Source organism: Acomys minous (genome assembly GCF_964271855.1).
Source record: "Acomys minous genome assembly, chromosome: 6".
Lineage (NCBI taxonomy): Eukaryota > Metazoa > Chordata > Mammalia > Rodentia > Muridae > Acomys > Acomys minous.
The window spans coordinates 95645031-95665697 of record NC_140487.1 but is presented as its reverse complement, the minus strand read 5'-3'; the positions used below and the strand labels follow the sequence as shown (position 1 = coordinate 95665697).

At 55.0% G+C, this 20667-nt stretch overlaps 1 protein-coding gene and 1 long non-coding RNA gene across 9 annotated transcripts in view; one reads left to right on the top strand and one right to left on the bottom strand.

Annotated features, from left to right (window-relative positions):
- The window catches only part of PTPRF (protein tyrosine phosphatase receptor type F), an 83875-nt gene that overhangs the window by 14484 nt on the left and 48724 nt on the right, over nucleotides 1-20667 (top strand). For all 8 annotated transcript variants that reach the window (XM_084787087.1, XM_084787089.1, XM_084787088.1 and 5 more), the window contains 3 exons: nucleotides 7270-7415; nucleotides 7540-7681; nucleotides 19396-19584. In XM_084787087.1, coding sequence (XP_084643213.1) covers nucleotides 7270-7415; nucleotides 7540-7681; nucleotides 19396-19584 — 477 coding nt within the window. The remainder of the gene's footprint in view (nucleotides 1-7269; nucleotides 7416-7539; nucleotides 7682-19395; nucleotides 19585-20667) is intronic.
- Nucleotides 48-2015, bottom strand: LOC311600432. The gene is made up of 3 exons (XR_014780246.1): nucleotides 1312-2015; nucleotides 1066-1179; nucleotides 48-594 (listed from the first exon to the last, which is right to left on the bottom strand). It is a non-coding gene; the product is annotated as an uncharacterized lncRNA (long non-coding RNA).

Sequence of the window (20667 nt, the reverse complement as noted above, 5' to 3'; positions counted from 1 at the left end):
GAGCGGAGGTCCCTTGGGGGGTGGGGTGGGAAGAGGCTATTCCCAGCCTGCCCTGAACCCAGAGGCAGTCCAGGGCCAACCCAGGGGTCAGGCCCCAGGACAGCAAGCCATAGGGATCCCTGTGTCCCCTCCGGGTCTGAAGACAGGAGCCTTGTCCCATCAGGGTCCTCTCTCTCTAAATGGCTCATTAATAATTCAGGAGGCCGTCACAGAAGTGGGTGGCCCTGGAGCACCCCTCTCTTTGTCCTCAGAGCCTGGGCCCTGGGTAGGGTAGAATGGAGCGTCTGTTCAAGATAGTGCAGGAGGGCTGGGGTGTCCAGAAGAGAAGTCAGGTGGAAACTTTAGCAAGGGCGAGAGTGGATGGGCTTCAGGCCGGGCTGGGGCTGATGCGAGAGCGAGCTGGGAGCTACAGGGGCAGGCTGCAGTAGAGGGCACCTGGGTGTGACTGACGGCGACAAGAGCACTGGCCTGGCGTAGTCAGCGAGTGGGCCTTGGATATTGAAGGACTGTTGTCACTCTTCTCCACCATCCTCAGTTTCAGGGCCCAAGGTGGCAGGGGAGGACATGCCACCGAGTTTTGAGAAACAATGAGACCTAGGAGAGTAACTCTTCTCCGCCCTGCTTGACCCAGCACACTCCAGCCTGCATCACCACCAGCACCAGCACCAGCACCCCCACCCCACCCTCCGCCAGCCCCACTCTCCTGTTTGCCTCTCTTCTCTCCGTGACTGGCACTACCACCCACCCGGTCACCAAGTCAGAAACCTGGGCCTCTTCCCAGCTTCCTCCCTCCCTTTTATCCCACGTGTAGTCTGTCTCCAGGTGCTGTGACCGCTGCCTTCTGAGTGTCTTGGGAATGCGTCCACTCTGCTCTCCCCACCACCTTCTGCCAAGCCGCCTCCAGCTTCTGCTAGGCTTTGAGAACGCACCAGCCTTCTGATGCCGCCAGTCCCTTCCTTCCTACCCATTCTCTACCCCGCAGTGAGAGTCGGGTTGTGTTCCGCCCCCCGCCCACTGACCACACTTGCAGGGTCAGCTTGAGTGTCTCGTCTCCGCCGGCCTTACCCTTCCCCGTCCCTCTCCACGCAGAACCCGCCATGCACTCCTCTCAGCTGCGTCCCGGCCTTCCTCACTCTTTCTGTTTCCACTCGTCCGCAGCCAGGCGTGGTGGCTGTAATCCTAGCATTTGAGAGGGTGGAAACAGGAGGATTAGGGGGTGCAGATTATCTGCCCTATGTAGTAAGTCGAAGACAAGCCTGGGCTACGAGACAGTCTTGCCTCCAAAAACAAGTGTATGTGTGTTTTCCCTACCCTTTCTGACTCAGCCGTCACTACTTCCTGTAGAAGTGTTGGGCATGCTCTGGTCCTCTGCACTCATAGCATGCTGCTGTTACGTTTTGACCCTAGGTCTGGGCTTGGGTAGGCTGGTAGTCCTGGGAGTTTAGATATTTCCAGCTCAGGGTCTGGAGTAGGTTAGTGAATAAGTAACGGGAGTGGAACTGTTTTTAGGGCAGATTTCCCCGAATCTTCCTGCTGGCTCCTTCGTCATTTGGTTACAGACACCAAGCAGGTGTTTGAAGAAGCTGAGACCCTGCCTCTGCTAAGGGTGGACCCCCTCCCTCCCCAGGTGCTGCGGCTTGGGCAGTGTCCCAGGCCAATGCCCCATGGAGCAGAGGCATCAGCTGGGGGCTGTGGTAAGCCAACCACAGGGTCTGTCCTCCCGGCCTACCCTTAAATCACCCTCACTTTTGAATCTCCCCCCATCATGGCAAGGCTTGGGCTGAACTTGCAAGACTTCTCACTAGGGGCAAGCAGCCAGACACGGGCAGGGCTGCTGCAGAAGGCAGGGCGGGTGTGCCCCCAGAGGATTGACGACCAGGCCAGCGAAGCGCAGAGCGGACAAATGTGTTTCCATAGGCCTCTTAACGAGACAAATGAATGGGGGCCCTGGCCTCCGAGGGGAGTGGAGAGAAGCCGGGTGAGGAGCAGCTGCAAGAGTTAGCCTGGAGGGTAGCGTGGAGGCCTAGTCAGTGCCAGTGGGAACCCGGGTCCGAGGCGTGCTTGCTTCATGCACGCACACCTCGGAGCCGCACTCAGCGGCTGCGCCTTTTCGGGAGGGAAGGGTTATGGACGTGGGCGTGGGGGTGGGCGTAGAGGTGGTCTCGGTCCAGCCTCCGGCAGAGGTTTCTGCTGATGGCTCAGGTTAAGTGCTGGAATAGAAAGGATTCTCTCACGCCCATCACAGGCCAGAACCCCGCAAGCTGGGCACAAGTCTGTGAGCTGACAGAACCGAGGGAGCAGGTTGGGACAGTGTTGGCACAGGCAGTAGCCTGACCGTCTTGAGAGGCTTCCTGGAATAGAGGGCCCCTGAAGATGAGTGGGCATTGCCTAATGAAAAAGTGAGACTGGCAGGAAGGGGGAGAAAAAAAGTCATGCCCCTGGGCTTCTGAGCTTTTTCGAAAACCAGAGTGAGACCTGCAGACAGCACAGGACAGTGGCGGGACACCCCCCCCACACACACACACACACACTCATCCCCCCCACCCACCCACACTCATCCCCCACCAAGACCAGGTGCAAGTTGGGTTCTGGTTAGGACCAAGTTACTGGCAGGCATTGGCCTTAAGCCAGGTGTCTGGGTGCTGAAGGGGTGGGTACAGGTGAGCAGGAGCCGGAAGAGCATGTGTCCCCTTCACAGTTTCCCTTCCCCCACAGTCCCCTCCCCCCTGTGCTTATGGGTGGCCCGGCTAGCCCCTGCCCTCCCGGGCTTCCGGCACATGTGCTTTCTCTGAGCCTGTTTTCCTGTTGCACAACAGGGGTAATCACTCCTACCTGTAAAGGTTAACCGAGGTCACATGGGCATGGCACCTGGCACCTATTAAGTGCTCCCCCTGTTGGAGGGCCTCTTGGAACCAGGTTTGCCCTTGAGTGGACTGGGCTGGGGAAGGCTGCCACAAGCAGTCACAGGAGCTCATTAACCGAGTCCCCAGCTCGCTGGCTGCTCAGGACCTGGGAAGTCACCTCTCCCGCTGCTCCCTGCCCTCACGGTCCTTCTGTGTGTGCTATCTCCTTCCATGTGTGACACTCTTTATGTGCCTGTGTATATGTGCCCCTCGGGGGAGGCACAAAATAGCAGTCAGTCCCCGTGTGGAGGAGCCTTGGAGGTGGCCAGTTTGACTGTTCCGGGGTTACATGCCTGCAGCCCCTCCAGGGGGTGGGGCTTCTTCCCCTGGCCCAAGCTACTTGCTCTCATCTACTGGGTCAACTGTTGACATGTCAAGAATGTCCCAGCCGGGCAGTAGTGGCGCACGCCTTTAATCCCAGCACAGAGGCAGGCCCATCTCTGAGTTCGAGGCCAGCCTGGTCTACAAAGTGAGTCCAGGACAGCCAAGGCTACACAGAGAAACCCTGTCTCGAAACAGTGTGAGTAGCTGCCCGCAGGGCTGGGTGACAAGCGGCTGACTAGAGTCTATGTGGTGGAAGGAGAGAGCTGGCGCCCCAGATTGTCCTCTGACCTCCATGCATGCACCATGGCACGTAGGCACATGCATGAATACACACACACCAGCAGCTGCAGGGCAGAGTGGTCACAGCAGCCTGGTTCTGCTTGCCTGCCTGGCACCCCAACTGTCAGTGTGACGTGGGGCAGGCTTACGCAGCCTGGAAGAGGGGTTAATAAGGGGTTCAGGGTGCACGCAGAGGCATGCCTGGATGGTGGGTGCGTACACCAGGGCCCAGGCTAAATTCTCCACATAGTGCTTGATCTCCAGCAAGTGAGTGTAAGATACTAGTTGAAAGGGGGGAAAGGTGGATCTAAAGACGCTAGTAGGAGCAAATTTGGGGAGACAGTGTAGAGATAAGGTTTGACTGTGGTCCCTGAAGGTCTCCTGAGGAACAGAGGAAGCTCCAAGGCTAGCCAGGAAAGGCCCCGTGGCTCTGGGGCTCTGTTAGGGAGCAAGGGAAGGCCCAGGCAGCCTGGGAGTGGAGTAGCAGTGCCAGCCTGATCCTGGGCAGCACCCTGGCTCATCTCCAGCCTCCAAGGGAGGGGAGTGGTTTTACCTCCCTGATGGCCCCAGGCCTTGGGCACAGTCCAGCCCCCCACACAGCTCCCAGGAGTGGCTGCTCACGGTCTACCTGGTTCTCTCTCCCGCCCAGGCTCTCTGCTCTTTGTTTGGCTCGGGAGGCCCCGCCCCATGCCAGCACACTCTCCTAGTCTTTCTGGTTCTTCAGGTTCCGCGCTCTGGTTTCGCTGTAGACACGTTGAGGCAGGACCTGGAGGGGCACTTATTCCCTGGGTTTCTCTCTTGCCCAGAGGGAAGGAATATGTAGGGGCCCCGTTCTCCACTTACTCCTCACATTCTTCTTTCTGTCCATTTCTTCCTCTCTTTTGCACCCCTGGGTATCAGGAACTGGGTCAGACAGTGGGACAGGGCAGGAAACAGAGCAGGCATGGAATCTGCCCTGCCCAGGATTATGGTCTGGGGAGCAACTTTTAAACACCAAAAAGCTGGAAGGTTGTAGCCTCACATGCATTCTGGAACTGTGAGCATACCGTGGGAGGCAGAGAGAGGGTAAAACTATGGACTAAGCTAATGGGGGAGGGGGAGGGGACGGTTTTCTGAGATCTTGATGTTCAAAGGTGACTTAGGAGTTTAGTGGGTAAAGGGGTAGTCTCAGAGCCTCTTAGCAGAAGGTGCAGCTTACGCAAAGGCCTGAGGCTTCGCGGAGCATTACTTATCTGGGTCTCTAAAGCCAGGACTCTGGGGATGGTGATTGGGTCAGACCTGGCAAAGAGCAGCGGGAGGCCTTTGGAGATCTAATCAGAGGGAGGCTGTCCTCTGGCGTCAGGGTAGAGAAAAAGGTATGGTGGGGGTGACACAGAGGTGCGAAGCCAGCTTGTTGTCCCATGGAGGGAAAATGGCACTGAGGTGGTGGCGGTGCAGGGGGGGGCTGGAAGCTACTGGGCGTGGTGTGGGGTGGGGTAATAGATGACCTCAGCAGATCCTGAAGGGGCCCCCTGTCAGACAAGTGTAGCCAACAGTGACAGGCTCTGCAAATTCTAGGAACTATGGAAACTAGGAAAGATCTTTCCAAAGGCAGCTGGGGGTGGCAGAGGAGACTGCTGGGCCATCTGTACGACTTTCCAGCCCCTGCACTGGGCCTCTGAGTGGCTCAGCCTAGTCCTCAGGAACAGAGACTGGTGAGTCGTAAGATGTTTCCCCAGGGAGGACACAGGTCTTTAAAAATGAGTTTGGGTTTAGAATGTAGGATGAACCCCAGCTCCACCCCAAAACACTGTGACTCATTGCTCTTTGGTCCTTTTGCCCCTTGCATCTGTTTCCCTGTCTCTAAATAAGGGTAATAACCTACCTGCTGACCTGAAGCCTTGGTGGTGCAAACAAGAGATCGGCTGCCCTTGCTGAAGGCCTGCCTCTTACACACCATCATCATTCATGCCCTTAAACACAAAAACCAAAACCAGAATTGGTGCTGGAGAGCTGGCTCAGCAGTTAAGAGTACTTGCTGCAGACGCTCTTGTAGAGACCTGGGTTTGGTTCCCAGCATCAGCATCAGGCAGTACACAGCCATTTGTAACTTCAGTTCTAGAGGATCTAATGCCCCCTTCAGGCCTCTGTGGGCACTGCATACACGTGGTGCACGTACAGACAAGCAGGCACATACCCATCGGTACAGAGAAAATAAAACCCCAAGAATTTACAAGCCTTCCCCCCAGTTGCCCTCTCTTTCCTAGTCAAAGCTTGCCTTACTAGTCCCCTGTGGCCTTCCCTCTCCATGGCCACTCCTCTGTCTCTTTAGTCTGACTTTTGCTGCCACTGGCCGTGCTCTTTGGCAGGGTACCCCAGCTGTGTCCTGTGCACTTTTTGCATCAGGTGTTGGACTCCGATGGGCCTAAATTCAAGTCCCAGATGTGTGACTACTCGCTGGCTGTGTGACTTGGAGCACATGACTTGATCCACTGGATCCCATCTGGTCCTCCGGACCCTATCCCTCCCCCAGGATCCCATCCTTTCCCCTGGATCACAGCCCCCACCCCCCACCGTACTGAATCAATCAATCATCCTGGGCATAGTGCTCCCACTTTGCACTTTAAGACTTTGATGTGTCTTAAAGTCTGTCAGGGTCCCAGGTAGTCTAGAGGAATGGATGCCCGGTGAGTTATTTCTGCCATCCAGCGTTACAGGGGGCCCTGGAGATGGCTACTCAGACACAGTCTATAGCCAGCTAGAAGTCTTTATTCCAGCTGGCTGGGACAACACCCAGATACGTGGCTAGATACTTCCTTCCGCCTATAACATGGAGACCCTGAGAGAAATGAGATAAAGCACCGGGTGCTTTCTGCCAAGTCCCACACTGTGCCTGAGCTCGTGGCCACCAAGCAGGTGGTCTGCAGGGTCAGTTCCCAAGGCACCAGGCTTCCCGGAACTGTTCATTGGCTTGATTAATAGGAAATGGATCCACTGTCAGGACTAACGAGGCATTGCTACGTCTCAATGAGCCTGGTTTCTTGGGGCTTCGGCCCTGGGTGGTGGGACTGGAAGGGATGAGAGGCTGTGGTCAGCCCTGGCATGCCATCCAGGCGGTGGCAGGATGTGCCTGAGCCCTGTCCTCCTAGGACTAGGAATTCAGGAGCTGCCTGTGCTGTGTGGGGGCAGGGGTGGGAGCAGGGGGTTATGGGAAAGCATCCCTCTGGGAAGCCATCCAGAGCCTCTCAGGAGCTGGAATGTCCAGGCCTTTGGGGCTGTTGGAATGTAGGGCTAGGGAAGAGGAGGCGTCCTAGGGACTGCCTACGGCTTAGGGGGGATGGAAAGGCTCTAGGAGAGTCTGTGGTTCTTCCCAGAAAGCAGTTCTCCGGTGCCGCTCTTGTTTTGTTGTTTTTCCTGGAGCTTGGAGTGACCAGGACATACAGAGCCCAGCTCCAGCTCCTTGGTCACAGACAGAGACACACAGAGGCAGGGACTTCCACTCCAGACTCCACTCTTTACCGGCTGAGTCACATTGGACAGATATCTTGACCTCCTTACGCCTTGATTTTCTTCTCTGTAAATAGCGATTATAGCACCCACCTCCTCGGCTTCAAAGGGTTAAGGGTTCAGGTCCCGGAACAGGGCTCGGCCCTTACTGAGCACTATACACAAGTGAGGTGTTGTTTTATTTCTTGCCCCCTTGTCCCCAAGGACTGCTACCTGCAGTGTCGGCCATCCCTGCTGTGACTGTGCCCTCATGACCTAGTGTCTCTGTCTCTTCCAGGCAAACCTGTCTTTGTTAAGGTCCCCGAGGACCAGACTGGGCTGTCGGGAGGGGTGGCCTCCTTCGTGTGCCAAGCCACAGGGGAACCCAAGCCTCGAATCACATGGATGAAGAAGGGGAAGAAAGTGAGCTCCCAGCGCTTTGAGGTTTGTGCTTCCTTCTCTTGTTCCTCTTGGTCTCCCTCAAGGGCCTTTTGGGGATGTGAGGAGAATTGGCTGTAGTGGATCCCCACAGCCCTAACAGCCTTTGGCCACATCTGTCCTCTGACAGGTAATTGAGTTTGACGATGGAGCAGGGTCAGTGCTGCGGATCCAGCCGTTGAGAGTGCAGCGAGATGAAGCCATCTACGAGTGCACAGCCACCAACAGTCTAGGCGAGATCAACACAAGTGCCAAGCTGTCAGTGCTTGAAGGTATGTACCGAGAGGGACGGGGCACGGAGGCCAGGTAGATTGAGGTGTGGGCGGAGCCCACGAGGACTGGCCGCCTCAGCAGGCCAAGCTCACTGGTCTGAGTTGAAGCCAGCTGTGTGACTTCCTGCTGAGCTGGGCCGTTGCTCCCCTGAGTCTGGGTCAGACTGGAGGTGTGGTGCTGCAGCTCTGTGACCCTGGGATTATGTGACTGTGGCAGTGAAGCCTGGCAGCTGGCGTCAGCGTTCTCCTGGTGCTCCGATCAAGGAGCCAGAGCTGGGCTCTAAATGTGAATCTTAGTGTCTTTTCTCATTCGGCGCCTCATTCATTCATATTTTTATTCACAAACTTTGCTTGAGCTGCCACAACGCCCAGAACGTCATTTTATGCATGCTACCTTCATTCAGTGTCCAGTCAATTCTGTCTTTGCCAAGGCCCAGGGTGTAAGGGAGCAGGCCTTCCAGAACTGTGAGTGGTCAATTTGAGGCTTTTCCAATGGAGAGCTGGAAGACAGGGACAGGAGGGGAAGGGTAATTCAGTGACTCTGGAGGATCAGGCTGAGAAACGACCCGCTCCTTGAGAACATAGAAAGCCACAGATAAGGGTGGGAAGTGACATGATCAAACGCTAACCACAATGGATGCCTGAATCTGAATGTGCATTTTCAAAATGCCGTATTGATTGTTGCTTTCATTTTTAAATGCAATACCAATAGCTGTTCACTGTTTTTAAAAAAAAAATTGAGAAGTGTAGGATAGTAAGTAGGGAAAAATAATAATCTCTTATTTTCCTACCCTTATTGGGATATTGGTTATTTCTCGGTGGCCCATTTCCTGTGTTATGTTTTGTATATGTGTGTATGTATATTTGTGCTAACAATACATAAACAGAATAGTGATCACACACTGTTTCGTGACTTAGAGCTTTTTTTGTTTTGTTTTGATTTTTCCGGTGCTAGAGGGCAAACCCAGGGCTTTTCAGACAAGCTCACTCACTGAATCTGGAGCTCACCTCTTTGGCTCGCCTCGCTGGTCAGGGAGCTCTAGGAGTCCTCCTCTGTCTCTCTGCCTCCCCACCACTGCGGTTCCAGGCACTTAGCGCTATGCTGAGCTCCTTACGTGGATGCTGGGAAACTGAACAACGCAGGCCTTCATGCTGGCTCAGCAGGTGCTTTAGTGAGCCATCTCCCCAGCTATTGCTTAAAAAATATATTGTGAACATTTTCCTTGCCATTAAATATGCTTCTGTATCATTATTTTTAATGGCCGTGGGTAAGCCGTCACACAGAAGCACCCTAATTTATTTAGCTATTCCCTTTTTGTTGGGTGCGTATGTTCTCAGCTTTCAGCCTTTACAAGTAAGGTGTCGTACATGTCCTTGAAGATGCCTTCAGTTTGCCGATCACATCCTTATTCTGGGTTCATGGAGCAGAGTTGCTAAGTCAAAGGGCACACACATTTTTAAGCCTTCAATATTGCTAGAAGATTGTATCTGTTTATATTCTTGCCAGGGAGGGCACACGAGGACCTCTTCTCTCCACTTCTTCACCAGCAGTGGAAATTACCAGTTAAAAAAAAAAAGCTTTGCCAAGTTAATAGGCAAAAAATGGCATCTCAATTTAATTTGCATTTCTTTGATTACAAGAGCGGTTGAACATCTTTTCACACTGGCCGTTTTTTACGCTGTGGCTTTCTGTGTTCACACGCGCATCCATTCAGTAATTCTTGCATCTGTGTGTCTCGTGTGAATCAATGGATTCTAACAGAGCTGTGTTAGGCCCTCCCCTGTTGAGGGACCGTAGATGATGACAATGGCTAAGACAGGGACCCTGGGCTATTGACTGTGCCTCTGAGCCTCACTTGTTCCATCCTGGATCCAGGGGACAGTACCCACTGTCCAAGCTGCAGTACCTACACGTAAGCCACATCCCTAGGATCTCAGTGTACATTCTGTGCTGCTGCTGCTGCTGCTGCTGCTGCTGCTGCTGCTGGCATCATCTGGGTTGTGCCTGCCCCACTGTCCATTCCATTTGGGAGCAGGGGCCCAGAAAACCAGCACTGCGCTGAACTCACTAGCTCTGAGATTCTTCCCAGTCATTTCTGACCTTCGTTTCTCTACCTTTGTGACCCAGGAGAAAATATTTCTGGCCCAAACTTCCACCTGTTGGCATCTGCCCCTGCAGAGAGCCATGTGCCCCGCCTGGCATTTGAGTGGAGTCTACAAGATTAGAACTGTGGCCCCTATCTCAGTGGGCATCATCTCGGCCTGGGGAGCAGTCTCCTTGTGAGAATGGAACACTAACTAATTCCTCCCAGGCATCCTACTACGTTAACTTTAGCCTCCAAAGGGTCCCTCGCAGCCTGGGGAGGGGAGCTCACACGTGCAGAGGGTTGCCTTCCTGGTCAAAGGTTTCTTTCCATGGATTAGAGGTTATTTTTCTGTGGTGTTGGGGGTAGAAGGCAGTACTAGCTACACACTTCTATCCCCAGCCTGGCCTGAGGATATCTGTTCATGCCTCTGGGGACGGGAAGGTGTCTGATGAAGTGTGGGACGGGGCTTTACTGTGATAGGGCGGCTGGGGCCCCTCCTGCTCCTGAAACACTGCACCAGCAAGACAAAGTGCTGACCTGTCTGTCCTATTGCTCTCTGTAACCTTGGCTAGCGTTAGGCTTGACAGAAAGGAATGTCACAGGGGGTGGGACCTTCGAGAGGCAGCCTAGACCAACCCTGCCCCATTTCCTCCACTTGTTCCTGGGTGTGTGGGGTAGGAAAGCTGGGGTGCTTGTAGGAAATAGGTTAAAAGATGGCTCTTTTTTTTTTTTTTTTTTTTTTTTTTAAGCTCTGGGGTTGGCACCAGGGGAGAGCCAGGGCCATTTTTGTGAGGCCACCACAGAATCTCAGTAGTGAAGAGATGAACTTGTTTTCAGGGCTGGGAGATAATGCTTGAGCACCTTGCCAATATCTCACACTGCATGTAGCACTCTACACACAGGAGTGTTTGGTGCTGAGTGCTCAGCGAGAGATAGGCGAGCCTGGTCCAGGTGCTGCAGGGTCAGTGAAATCTATCTAAAAAGGAATCCCAGGATTACACTCCTTCAGGGGCCCTTTGCCCTTACCTCACCCCAGACCTAGCTCAGGCCACTCCCACTGCAGCCTCTGGGGACACTGCCACACCAGGTCCCTCATGACTTTCCATGCCCTGCTGCTACTGGAGCAAGAGTGCTGTTCCTAGTGCAGCTGTGTGAGACCTAGCCCACTGTCCTGGGTGGTCAGCCTCTGTGCCAACATCCCTGTCAGGTTACAAGGTGGGGTGTCCAGCACAAGCTGGCTAGGGGTGGGCCAGTCCTGTCCTGGCCTGTGATGAGTACCAGGGCCCTGCTGCCCAGCGTTCCTGTCTGAGTGGTAATTGAAGCCATTAGCGCGCCAGCCTCTCCCTCGCCGGGTAATGGCAGGAAAAGCTCTTCTCGCTCCGCACTCTTGAGGCGGTGGCTGAATCATTCCCCTGCAACCGCCCGCCCGCTGCCGCCACTGAGACAGGGAATCTGACATTTTCCCTCACGGGGGAGGGGTGTGGGGTGGAGGAAGGGAGGCAGGCCTTGATTCTGGGCTTTCCCTTCAGAGGTGGAGTGGGTAGGTAGATGTACTGAGGGTGTTGAGCTCAGTTTGGAGGTCACAGAGTCCCCAGGGATTGCAGAGTCCAGGCCAGGCAGAACCATGTTCAGGGAAAACCTCAGGGAGGGAGGCTGGACTGCTACAGGTGTGGGTGGAGCCCTAGTGACCGGGTAGGTTCTGGAAGGGACACAGTGCCCAAAGGAAGATGGGGAAAGAGGCTGTGGAGCAGGGGTAGACTGTTTCTGACTTGTCCTAGAGGCCAGGCTCAAGGGCTCCATGTTTGCTTTCCATGGACATGGCTGATGATGGGCCTACAGTGGTGTGAGCATGTATGTGAGGTGTTGTGTATACCAGGAGTGTGCCTCATACAAAAGGGGTAGTGTAGCAGGGTCTGTACATGTGCGTGCCTCAGGCGTGGGGTGGGGGATGGGCATGATGTGAAGGCACGTGGTATGTCCTTTATGGGCAATGTGTGTAGTAAGATGCATACATGTGCACAGCAGGCAATGTCTGGATTGTGGAATACATATGACAGAAGGTATGGTGTGTAAGTGTGTGTGTGTGTGTGTGTGACACAAGGTTTACAGCAGGGGATATTCTACCTTAGCTTTGTGAACAGCAGGGGTCAGTAGTCTGGAATGGATGTGTAGGGTCAGTCTGGTGCTGTTGGGGGGCCAGAGGTGTTATATTCAGATTTGGGACCCCACAGTGTCTCTGCTCAGATCTGTCAGTCAGGTGGGACGGCTGGACAGCAGTGGATGCTGGGCAGCGTGGTAGGGCTAAAGTGTCATTGGCATCTGCTGCAGCGGCACTCCCAGCAGTTCCTCTGTAACCAGACCAGGAGGAGGGCACAGGAGATAAGTTCTGACTAAACCAACGTTAGGAGGATTTAGGACCTTTCCTTTCTATCCCACCCCTGGACCTAGCCCACCTGTCCGTCCTCTTGCTTCCATCTGGCCTCTGACTGCTGGGTGGGCAGGACTGGACTATGCCTCTTGGCCCAGGGATCCAGCTAGAGTGTCCTCCTGGAGGGCAGACTATGAGGCCGTGGCCAGTGTCACGGTATTTCAGTGTAACACTGGATCTTGGCTTCTGCACTTGCTCTCACCCTGGTAGGCTCTGAGGCTGGAGGGTGATGAGTAACTTCCTCGGACAGACACACAGCTCCAGAGGAAAGGCTGATGATGAGCAACCTTTGACCCTGTCCCTAGGTGTCCTGCCTGGGCTGTGCAGGATGCCTGTATGTTTTCCTGGGGATCATCTTTCCCTGCCCCACCCTTTTTCCTGCCCTAAGCCTTTCTGCTCCTTTCACTCGTAGTGGAAAGATCAAGGTGAAGAGCTACTATAGAAAATCCCAAGCCTGGAACTCCAGACAGCCTTCATGCTTGCCTGGCAGAAGGACACCAACGTGCCTCTGGTCCAGCAGACTTTGGGACCTAACCTCCATTTGCTGTGACCACAGTAGATCTCAGGACCAAGCAGATGTGAAGTAGATTTGGGACGGCCAGGCCCCATTCCGAGATATTGTTGGGTAGGAGGGCACTGTTGGAATGGGGCAGCTCTGGAGGTCAGACCCTGGCTTTCTTTGTCCCTGGAATCCTCTAATCTTTTCCCGTTCTGAAAGTCTTCCAAGACCCTGGGGTCCAATCTTTTTGATTGGAGTCCTCTTCTGTTAGCTGTGGACACAGAACACCTCCCATGTGCCCAGGCTGGCTCTCCATCCCTGTGGTCACATGTGTCTCTAGGCCCACTTTGTGCTGCTGCCCTTTCCCACCTGGCTTGTGACCATGGGCTGAACCAGGAGCTCTAGAAATAGCTCTCAAAGTTGGAGGTTCTAGGTGCCCCCGGGTGTGTATTCTCCGCCCTCCTAAGGTGCCCTCCTCACCCTGGATGCCAAGGGAGAGAAAGGCTCTTTAAGCGGAATGGCGTGACCAGCTTCGTGCTTCAGAGAAGTCCTTGCTGGTGCAAAGTGGGGTGCGCGTGCATCAGTCCAGTGAAAGGTGGACAAAGTCAATCTAGCACCGCCCCCAACCTTGTTGTGAAGAGAGAAGGAAGGGAAACAGATCGAGAGCATGTTAGGTAGTATCCTGACCAGCTGCCTGTGAGGCCTCTGAAGTAGGTGGCTCTGGGCTCCTGGTTCCAGGGCTGGGTGAATGGCGGAACCAATTTCCTAAGATTGAAATACAGGAAGAGGCCCAAGCCTGAGAAGGTGAGTTAAGTCTCATTTGAAAATCTGTCAAGTCAGGTGTGTGCAGGCATCCAAGGAACGATGCGGAGAAGCCTGGTACGGGTTTGCCTGGCACTCTTGAGGGCCGGCTGGAAATGGAATTGTGGAAGCCAAGAAGCCAAGCCAAAAGGATCCCCAGGGATTGGCTTTTGCTGTTGGGAGGAGGTTCCTGAGAGATAGGAGGGAAGCCAGAGCAATCGAGGCAGTGAGTGGAACTTGCTGGAAGACTGTGAAGGAGGAGAAGCCAAGCAAGATGAGGGTTGGGCAGCGGCCTCTGGATTTGGTTCTAGAGTTGTCGCTGACCTTGGCGAGCATGCTTCAGAAAGCTGTGGGGGTGGCAGCAGGGCTGCAGGGGGGCTGAAGAGCGAGTGGGAGCCTGTCAGTGGTCTGGAGTGACTGGGAGCAAGGCTTGAGCCTAGAGAGGTAAATAGTTTAAATCCCCAGGAGGCCCAGCATGAGCTGGCGCCTAGAGTGTGGGACCAGGCTATGGCCCGGGAGTCCACTGGCCGTGCGTGGTGCAGAGGCCTCACCTACCAGGTTGAGTAGGACGATGTGGAGTGCCAGGGAAGCCCAAGGGAGGGGGGATTACTGAGAGGGGGAGGCCGTGGCTGCCGACAGGCCCCAAACAGCTCAGACTCAAAAACAAAACAGGCTTTTAAGATGCCAAGTTTGATGAAATCTGAGTGCTGGAAGAGGTGGGAGTTTTCTCCTGGAAAAACAGCTGAAAGTCGAGACTGAAAGCTGCGAAGGGAGGTGGGCCCTCAGGCCCCCCTTACTGCCTGGGAGCCTGGGGGTGGGGTGTGCCTAGGCCCTGAGTATGAGAGCTTACTGGTTTGAAATGGAGCTGCTCTGGGGACTGGGCAGTGGTGGCCTTGGGCTTTCTTGGAGTGCCCAAAGGGCAGGGTGGGGCCCAGCCACCCACAGGTTCTTGCGTGGCTCCAGGTGCATATGCGTAATCTCTGACTCTGCATGTCCTCACATCCGTGTCCCCACATCTCGGTGCATGCCGCCCCTGGATCTGCTTGCAGGAGTCTATTTCCACAGGTGCTTGTCACTGCAGATGCCCCTCCACATGCACATGTAGGTTTCTATTTTTGCACCTGTCTCTTTCTCCATGTAGTTCTGCAGGTCCCTGGCTGTGCATGTTTCTAAGGTGTCTGTGTGTTCAGGGACAGGGTGATAAGCTCATGCATAGAGGAGGGGTCACCCTCACAGACGGCACCACCCCAGGGAGCCAGGGTTACGTGCATGCGCATATGCTCCAGTCTTCAGAGATGCCATGAAGCTGGGTAAACATGGGTGAAGAGGTCTCACTGACAGACGGTGCCGGTGCTCACCCCTACTACACCCCCCACCCCCACCCACCCCCGCGTCTCCATCTGTTAGCTTCCCTGGTGCAGCCCCCTGCTTCTGGCCCAGACTCCACCCCAGGCATCCCGGGCTGAGCTGGACAAAGAGACCTGTGTGTGCTCCCTAGGGGCCTTCAGCAGCCTCCCTCCCTCCCTCCCCCAGTCATTGCAGCTTGTGGGTCTAAACATCCGCAGCCACCCCTACCCTGTCCTCCTCTATTAGAACTCCAGTGCGGAACCCAGACTCACCTTCCTATTTATTGTTCCTCCGTCCTCCTTACAGTCCTTACTCGGGCAGCGTGCAGGGAAAGCTTTCTGCCCTGCGCCATCGTTCTTGATCTCCTTCCTCCAGGAAGTCACCAAGATAGCAGATGAGAGGTGGAGCCATAGTGATTAGCTTTACTGCTGAGGGACATCAGCCATGCTCCCGGCACCCCCTACCCCCCCCCCCTTAGTCACGCCCTCCTACATGTATCTCCGCTCTAAGCTCTGAGACAACAGGACTTCTCCAGGGAAGGGGTTAGGTCTCTCAAGTACAGTGTCTAAAGCACAGCACAGTTGGTTGCAGCCATTCATGAACACTAGGATGCTCACTCTAGGTGCACAGATCTGTGCGCGTGGGGCAGACTTTTGATTTTGCGTGCAACTTATATGTGGAGGCTGTCAGGCTTAGGCTATGGAGTTGGTGCCTCTCCAGAGTCCCCCAAAGCCAAGTGGGCTTCTCTTTATGCTTTGGGAACCCTAGACGCAGTGGAGGGTCTGGCAGACACTGCGACTGTATAAGCAAAGGCAACTTATGGCCCCTCGCGCTGTAATGGACCCAGGCAGACAAGCAGGAACTGGGTGCGCTGCGTCGGCAGAGCTGGAATCTCTAAGAGGGAGGCTCTCCCCCTCACCCCAACTGAGGAGCTGGGTCCAGGGAGGGGGCGCGGCTGCTCTGCCTAGGTAGGGATGGGAAGGGCGGCGCCCAGTAAGACTTGGACGCGGAGGCGCGTGCCCGCTCGGACACAAGCGCGCGCAGCCCTTCCACCGTGGCACCCGCCTCTCTGCCGTAGCCATGGTTACCGGGTGGCCTGGAGGGGGAGGGGCCCTCCCGCGCCAGCAGCCCCTGTGCAGGCAGGACGTGTTTGGAGAGGCTATAGCGTAACCCGTGCACCCCGCTTGGGGAACATGGGCACGTGCCAGGGGTGTTCGCATGTGGGGGGCATTTTGCTTCGCTTTACAGCACCTGAAAACGTAGGGGCGTGTGTGCATGGGCACGGGGGTGGTCTGCAGTGGAGCCCGGAAACGAAGCCAGTTGAGGGCATAAAAAGGTGGGTGGGCGTGGTTCCCCCAGGGACGCCCCTCCCTTCCCCTGCCCTGCCCTGCCCACCTTTTCATGCTTGCTCCTCTAAAGCACCAGGGTCTTGCCACCTGCTTTCCTCCAAGCCCCACCTTCAATTTAACTGAGTGACCTTGGGCGGATTTCCAGATTTCTGCCAAGTCCCCATTTGCTCATATGCCTCATAGGGTTTTGGTAAAGATTGTCATTTTGTAAAGCTGTTAGTACCTGCACCAGAGTGAATACTTTATCCCTGTGTCCAGAGGCCTCAGTTTTCTCAGTTGTTGATGGGTTGGAAATGACAGTGTAACATCCTCTTGAGAAATTTGCCGTGGTCATTAACCTGAGTGGTTCAGACTACTGTAGATAGAGCTCTGGTGGTGCTGGGGTGTGAGGGTGGCAAGGATGCCAGTCTTGCTGGCCCATAGGGAGCCAGTCACTCATAGGCATCTGGGAAATGCCCATTGTCTTTGGCTGATATGAATGTGCTGAAGGCTCCCAGGTGAGAGAGGAGGTCAGGCCTGAGAGGCGGAAGTCCTCCTGTGAAACTCAACTTCCCTCCTGGAGGGGGCTAAGAAGCAGCCTTCACAGCACTGCCTGGGAGCCCAGTTGGCACCAGGGACCGGCTTTTGGGTCCTGCTGTTCAATAGACAGCTCTTTACACTTACTGGTTTTAGGCTTTGGCGGTGGTGCCTGAGGGATGATCTGAGCCAAGGACGGAGCCATTTGAGGGCGTGATAATTGAAGGAGGAAAATTAATTGTCCTTAATTTGGCGTAGGTCCCAAAGACCTTCCCTGTGTCAAGAACTCAGAGTAGATTCCTGGGCCACAGGGCTTCTTCCATTCTTGGCCAGTACTTTGCACACATAGGCGACAGAGGCTCTGACTGGCAGGACCTACCCCCCTCCTCATCCTGCTCCCCCTTGGTTCAAGCAGATAGGAGGAGTAAGAGCTTGGAAGGACAAGGTCGCTGCCCTGCTTGCTGACTAGCTCTGGCGGCCTTGAGCCTCCTCAGCTGCTGGAAGGGGGCGGGGATGGTGCCTAGGCCTCAGGTCTTGCTCTTGTCTCCCAAGTGGTACCAGGCCAAAGGGAGCTGTGCACCCGCAGTCCTCGTTTCTGCCCTCCTAGTGTCTTGCTACTGTCGAGTGTGGTTCTTTTGAGAGTCAGGGCACTGTGGGATCGTACTTAGAGCAGAGGAGACCCTGGCTTCACATCCAGAATCTGATAGAGCTGCAAACAGGGAAGGGTATAGCCAGTTCCTGGGCAAGGTGTGAAAGTCAGGGCCATGCTGGAAGTTCTCCTGTGCCTCAGCCAGGACGTCCCTAGAAGTTACAGCTTTAACGGGCTTCCTCTACGTGGTGTGACTCCTTCAGCTTCATCTCTAATGTGCCCTTAGTCGCTTGCTCCCCTTAGGTTGCGGGAGTTGGCGGGCAGGGAAGCTGGCACTCCCGCCCTGCCCTTTAGTTTTCCTCTTCCGAGGCTGAGTCTTCCTGGCATGGGCCCTGGCCTCAGCCAGTGTTCCTATGTATTAATCCTGTGCTGGGCGTGTGAAAGGGAAGGGCAGGGTGGTGCTGTCCTTCTCCTTACCACAGGCCCAACTTTTTTGCCAAAAGGTAGACAAAGGGCACACATTCCCTGTCCCCTCATTGGGTATGCCAAGCTTGGGAGGAGGAGAAGACCTGCTGAGTTCTCCTAAAACGCCTGCTCCAATGGGAAGGACTGCTTACCAGCCTAGAGTGCAAAAGGGGGCGCCAGGCTACGGCTCCAGTGTCTGTGTGCCTCAATGGCTCAGGCCTGGCTAATTATAACTTGTCATGGTCACGAGTGCAGGTTCTGTGTCAGGTACTCCCTAGCACCCTGGGCTCTTTTTCTGATGGAGTCTTCAAGGTGTCTCTACAAGGTGGACACCTAAACCCAGTAGACAGATCAAAAACAGTGTAGAGCGGGGCCAGCGGTGGTGGTGCACGCCTGTAATCCCAGAACTGGGGAGGCAGAGGCAGGTGGATCTCTGTGGGTTGAAGGCCAGCCTGGTCTACAGAGTGAGTCCAGGAGAGGCAAGGCTACACAGAGAGAAACCCTGTCTCAAACAAAACAACAACAAAACAAAAAGCCCTGGAAGTGGCAGCTAGTGGTAGAGATGTTAGTGTCACATAGTCGATACAGGTCGAAGGGCTTGCCTTCCCAGCTCTTGGAGCTTCTGAGAGGTGGGGGCGGGGCAGTTTAATTTTATCCGATGGGGACTGCGTCAGGAACCATTATGTGAAGTGGACAAGTGTTAGAGATTTACTATGTGTGTCTCTACCTCTAGGAAAAGTTAGGAGGACAGACCATGGATTATTTTATTTTATTTTTGTTTTGTTTTTCAAGACAGGGTTTCTCTGTGTAGCCTCGGTTGTCCTGGGCTCACTTTGTAGACCAGGCTGGCCTTGAACTCACAGCGATCCACCTGCCTCTGCCTCCCAAGTGCTGGGATTAAAGGCGTGCGCCACCCCGCCCGGCTGGATTATTTTATTTTATTTGTGTGTGGTGTGTGTGTGCGGGTCTTCTTAGCCTACACACGCTCAGACACGGTCCTTAGGTCTTATCGTGGTTCTCAGGGTCATGAAGGAGTGGGGAGGAAGGCCAAGGGTCAGAGCTGCAGTAAAGAAATGGTCAGAGGCAAGGCTACAGTTAGATGACTGATAGGGAGGTGCCCAGGGTCAGTGACATGGAACAGCGAAGGGATACAGGCCAAGCAGGGTTATCAAGTGTGCTGACAAGGAAGCGGAGGCTGGGCAAGCACAGCCCCTGCTGGGGTTGTGGCCGTTGATGCTTTGGGAGCTGTGTGTCCCTTGCCGCCCCCACCCCATGTCCGTGTCCGTGTCCGTGTCCGTATAGCACTTTCTGCTGCCGCCAGCAGAACATTGATCTCTCCTCTTCCCAGTACCTAGAGCGGTAAGTGCTGACGTTTTCAGTCTGTGCGCCCCAGACTTGGAAAGTTCCCAGCAGGGATGTGGTGGTGTGGGCCCCCTTGCAGCCCCTGCCCTACCAAAAGGGACCTAGGACTCTGGTTCCTCATTTGGCTCAGGGCTGGTACTTAGAAGTCAGGGGTGGGAAAGAGAAGTGTATTGTGGGTCCAGCTAACCTGGAAGTCGGGAGAACTTACACAAAGAGGGCCTCAGAGGTTTGCAGAACCGGTCCTGATGCACATGTCACCCTTTGCCTGCAGAGGACCAGCTGCCATCTGGGTTCCCGACCATCGACATGGGACCTCAACTGAAGGTGGTGGAGAAGGGTCGCACGGCCACCATGCTGTGCGCAGCTGGTGGAAATCCAGACCCTGAGATCTCCTGGTTCAAAGACTTCCTTCCTGTGGATCCTACTTTAAGCAACGGCCGCATCAAGCAGCTGCGTTCAGGTGAGCTGAGTTAAGGTGCCATAATTACCTCAGGGAAGACATCATCCAGCTTAGTTCAGTGAGATGTCTAAGGAAGACTGAGCAGAGAGGGTACAGTGGCAAGTGCTGTCCTGACCCTTCTGGGATTGTCAGATGCCACACTTTGGGCCAGTCTTGCCCCTCCAAGCATGCATGGCATGCCAGCATGGCAGGCTGAGGAAGGTGCCCCTGGCGTTTCACCTTCTACTTTTCCCACAGCCCAGCCTGCAGCTCTGCTCCTCTAGGCAGCGACGTTTGCTGGGGAAGGAGCCAGTAACACTTGATTCATCAGGGCTTCAGATGGAGCCTGAAAGCCTGAAACTGGGGGGACTTGCCTCTATCTTTTGGCCACCAGAGCCACCTGACTCCTATGGATGTCTCAGTTGAGCCACCTTGGAGCCCTGGGGACAGGGATGTCTTTGTGACCAAGAGGGAGGTGTCGCCCCATGGATCGATCTGCCTGTGAGGCTCCCGCCAAGAAAATTGATTCTGATTTTGTGGATGGAGTGGGTGGGAAAGGAGACTCGGAGTCCTCTGGACTGCGTTCTACACCTGCTAGCAGCTCAGGTTAGACCTGCAGACTTGGCTCCAAAAGTCCTGGTAGGCCTTCGGCAGTCTGCCCAGCTATGGCTTGAATTCCTCCTGCCCATCAGCTATGATGTCAACATCAGGAAGGACGTGGCAGCTCCTCTTGAGGCTCTGCTGGCTTCAGAGACGCCCCCCACTCCCCCGCCCCCACTCCAACAACTCTGTCAGGCCCACACCATTTTGGTACCCAGGGAGAAGAAGGAGTGTTGAGCCACCCAGCAGGGCAGGATTCCGGCCCCAGCCACGGCCGCCTGAGACAGCCCACGAAGTGTTAGCTCATTTAATTTAATTAAAACTCAACAAGATGGAGGCAGCTGTAGTGCAGTTAATTAAAACAGCCATAATCAAGGCAGAAAATGGTCCGGCAGCGTTGGTGGCTGCTGCCCAGCACAGTACAGAGGCCGGCATGGCTCGGCTCCCCTGCATTCGCTTGTGGGTGCCCCAGGCAGGTTTCCCCGTGCTGCCAGACGGTCCTCC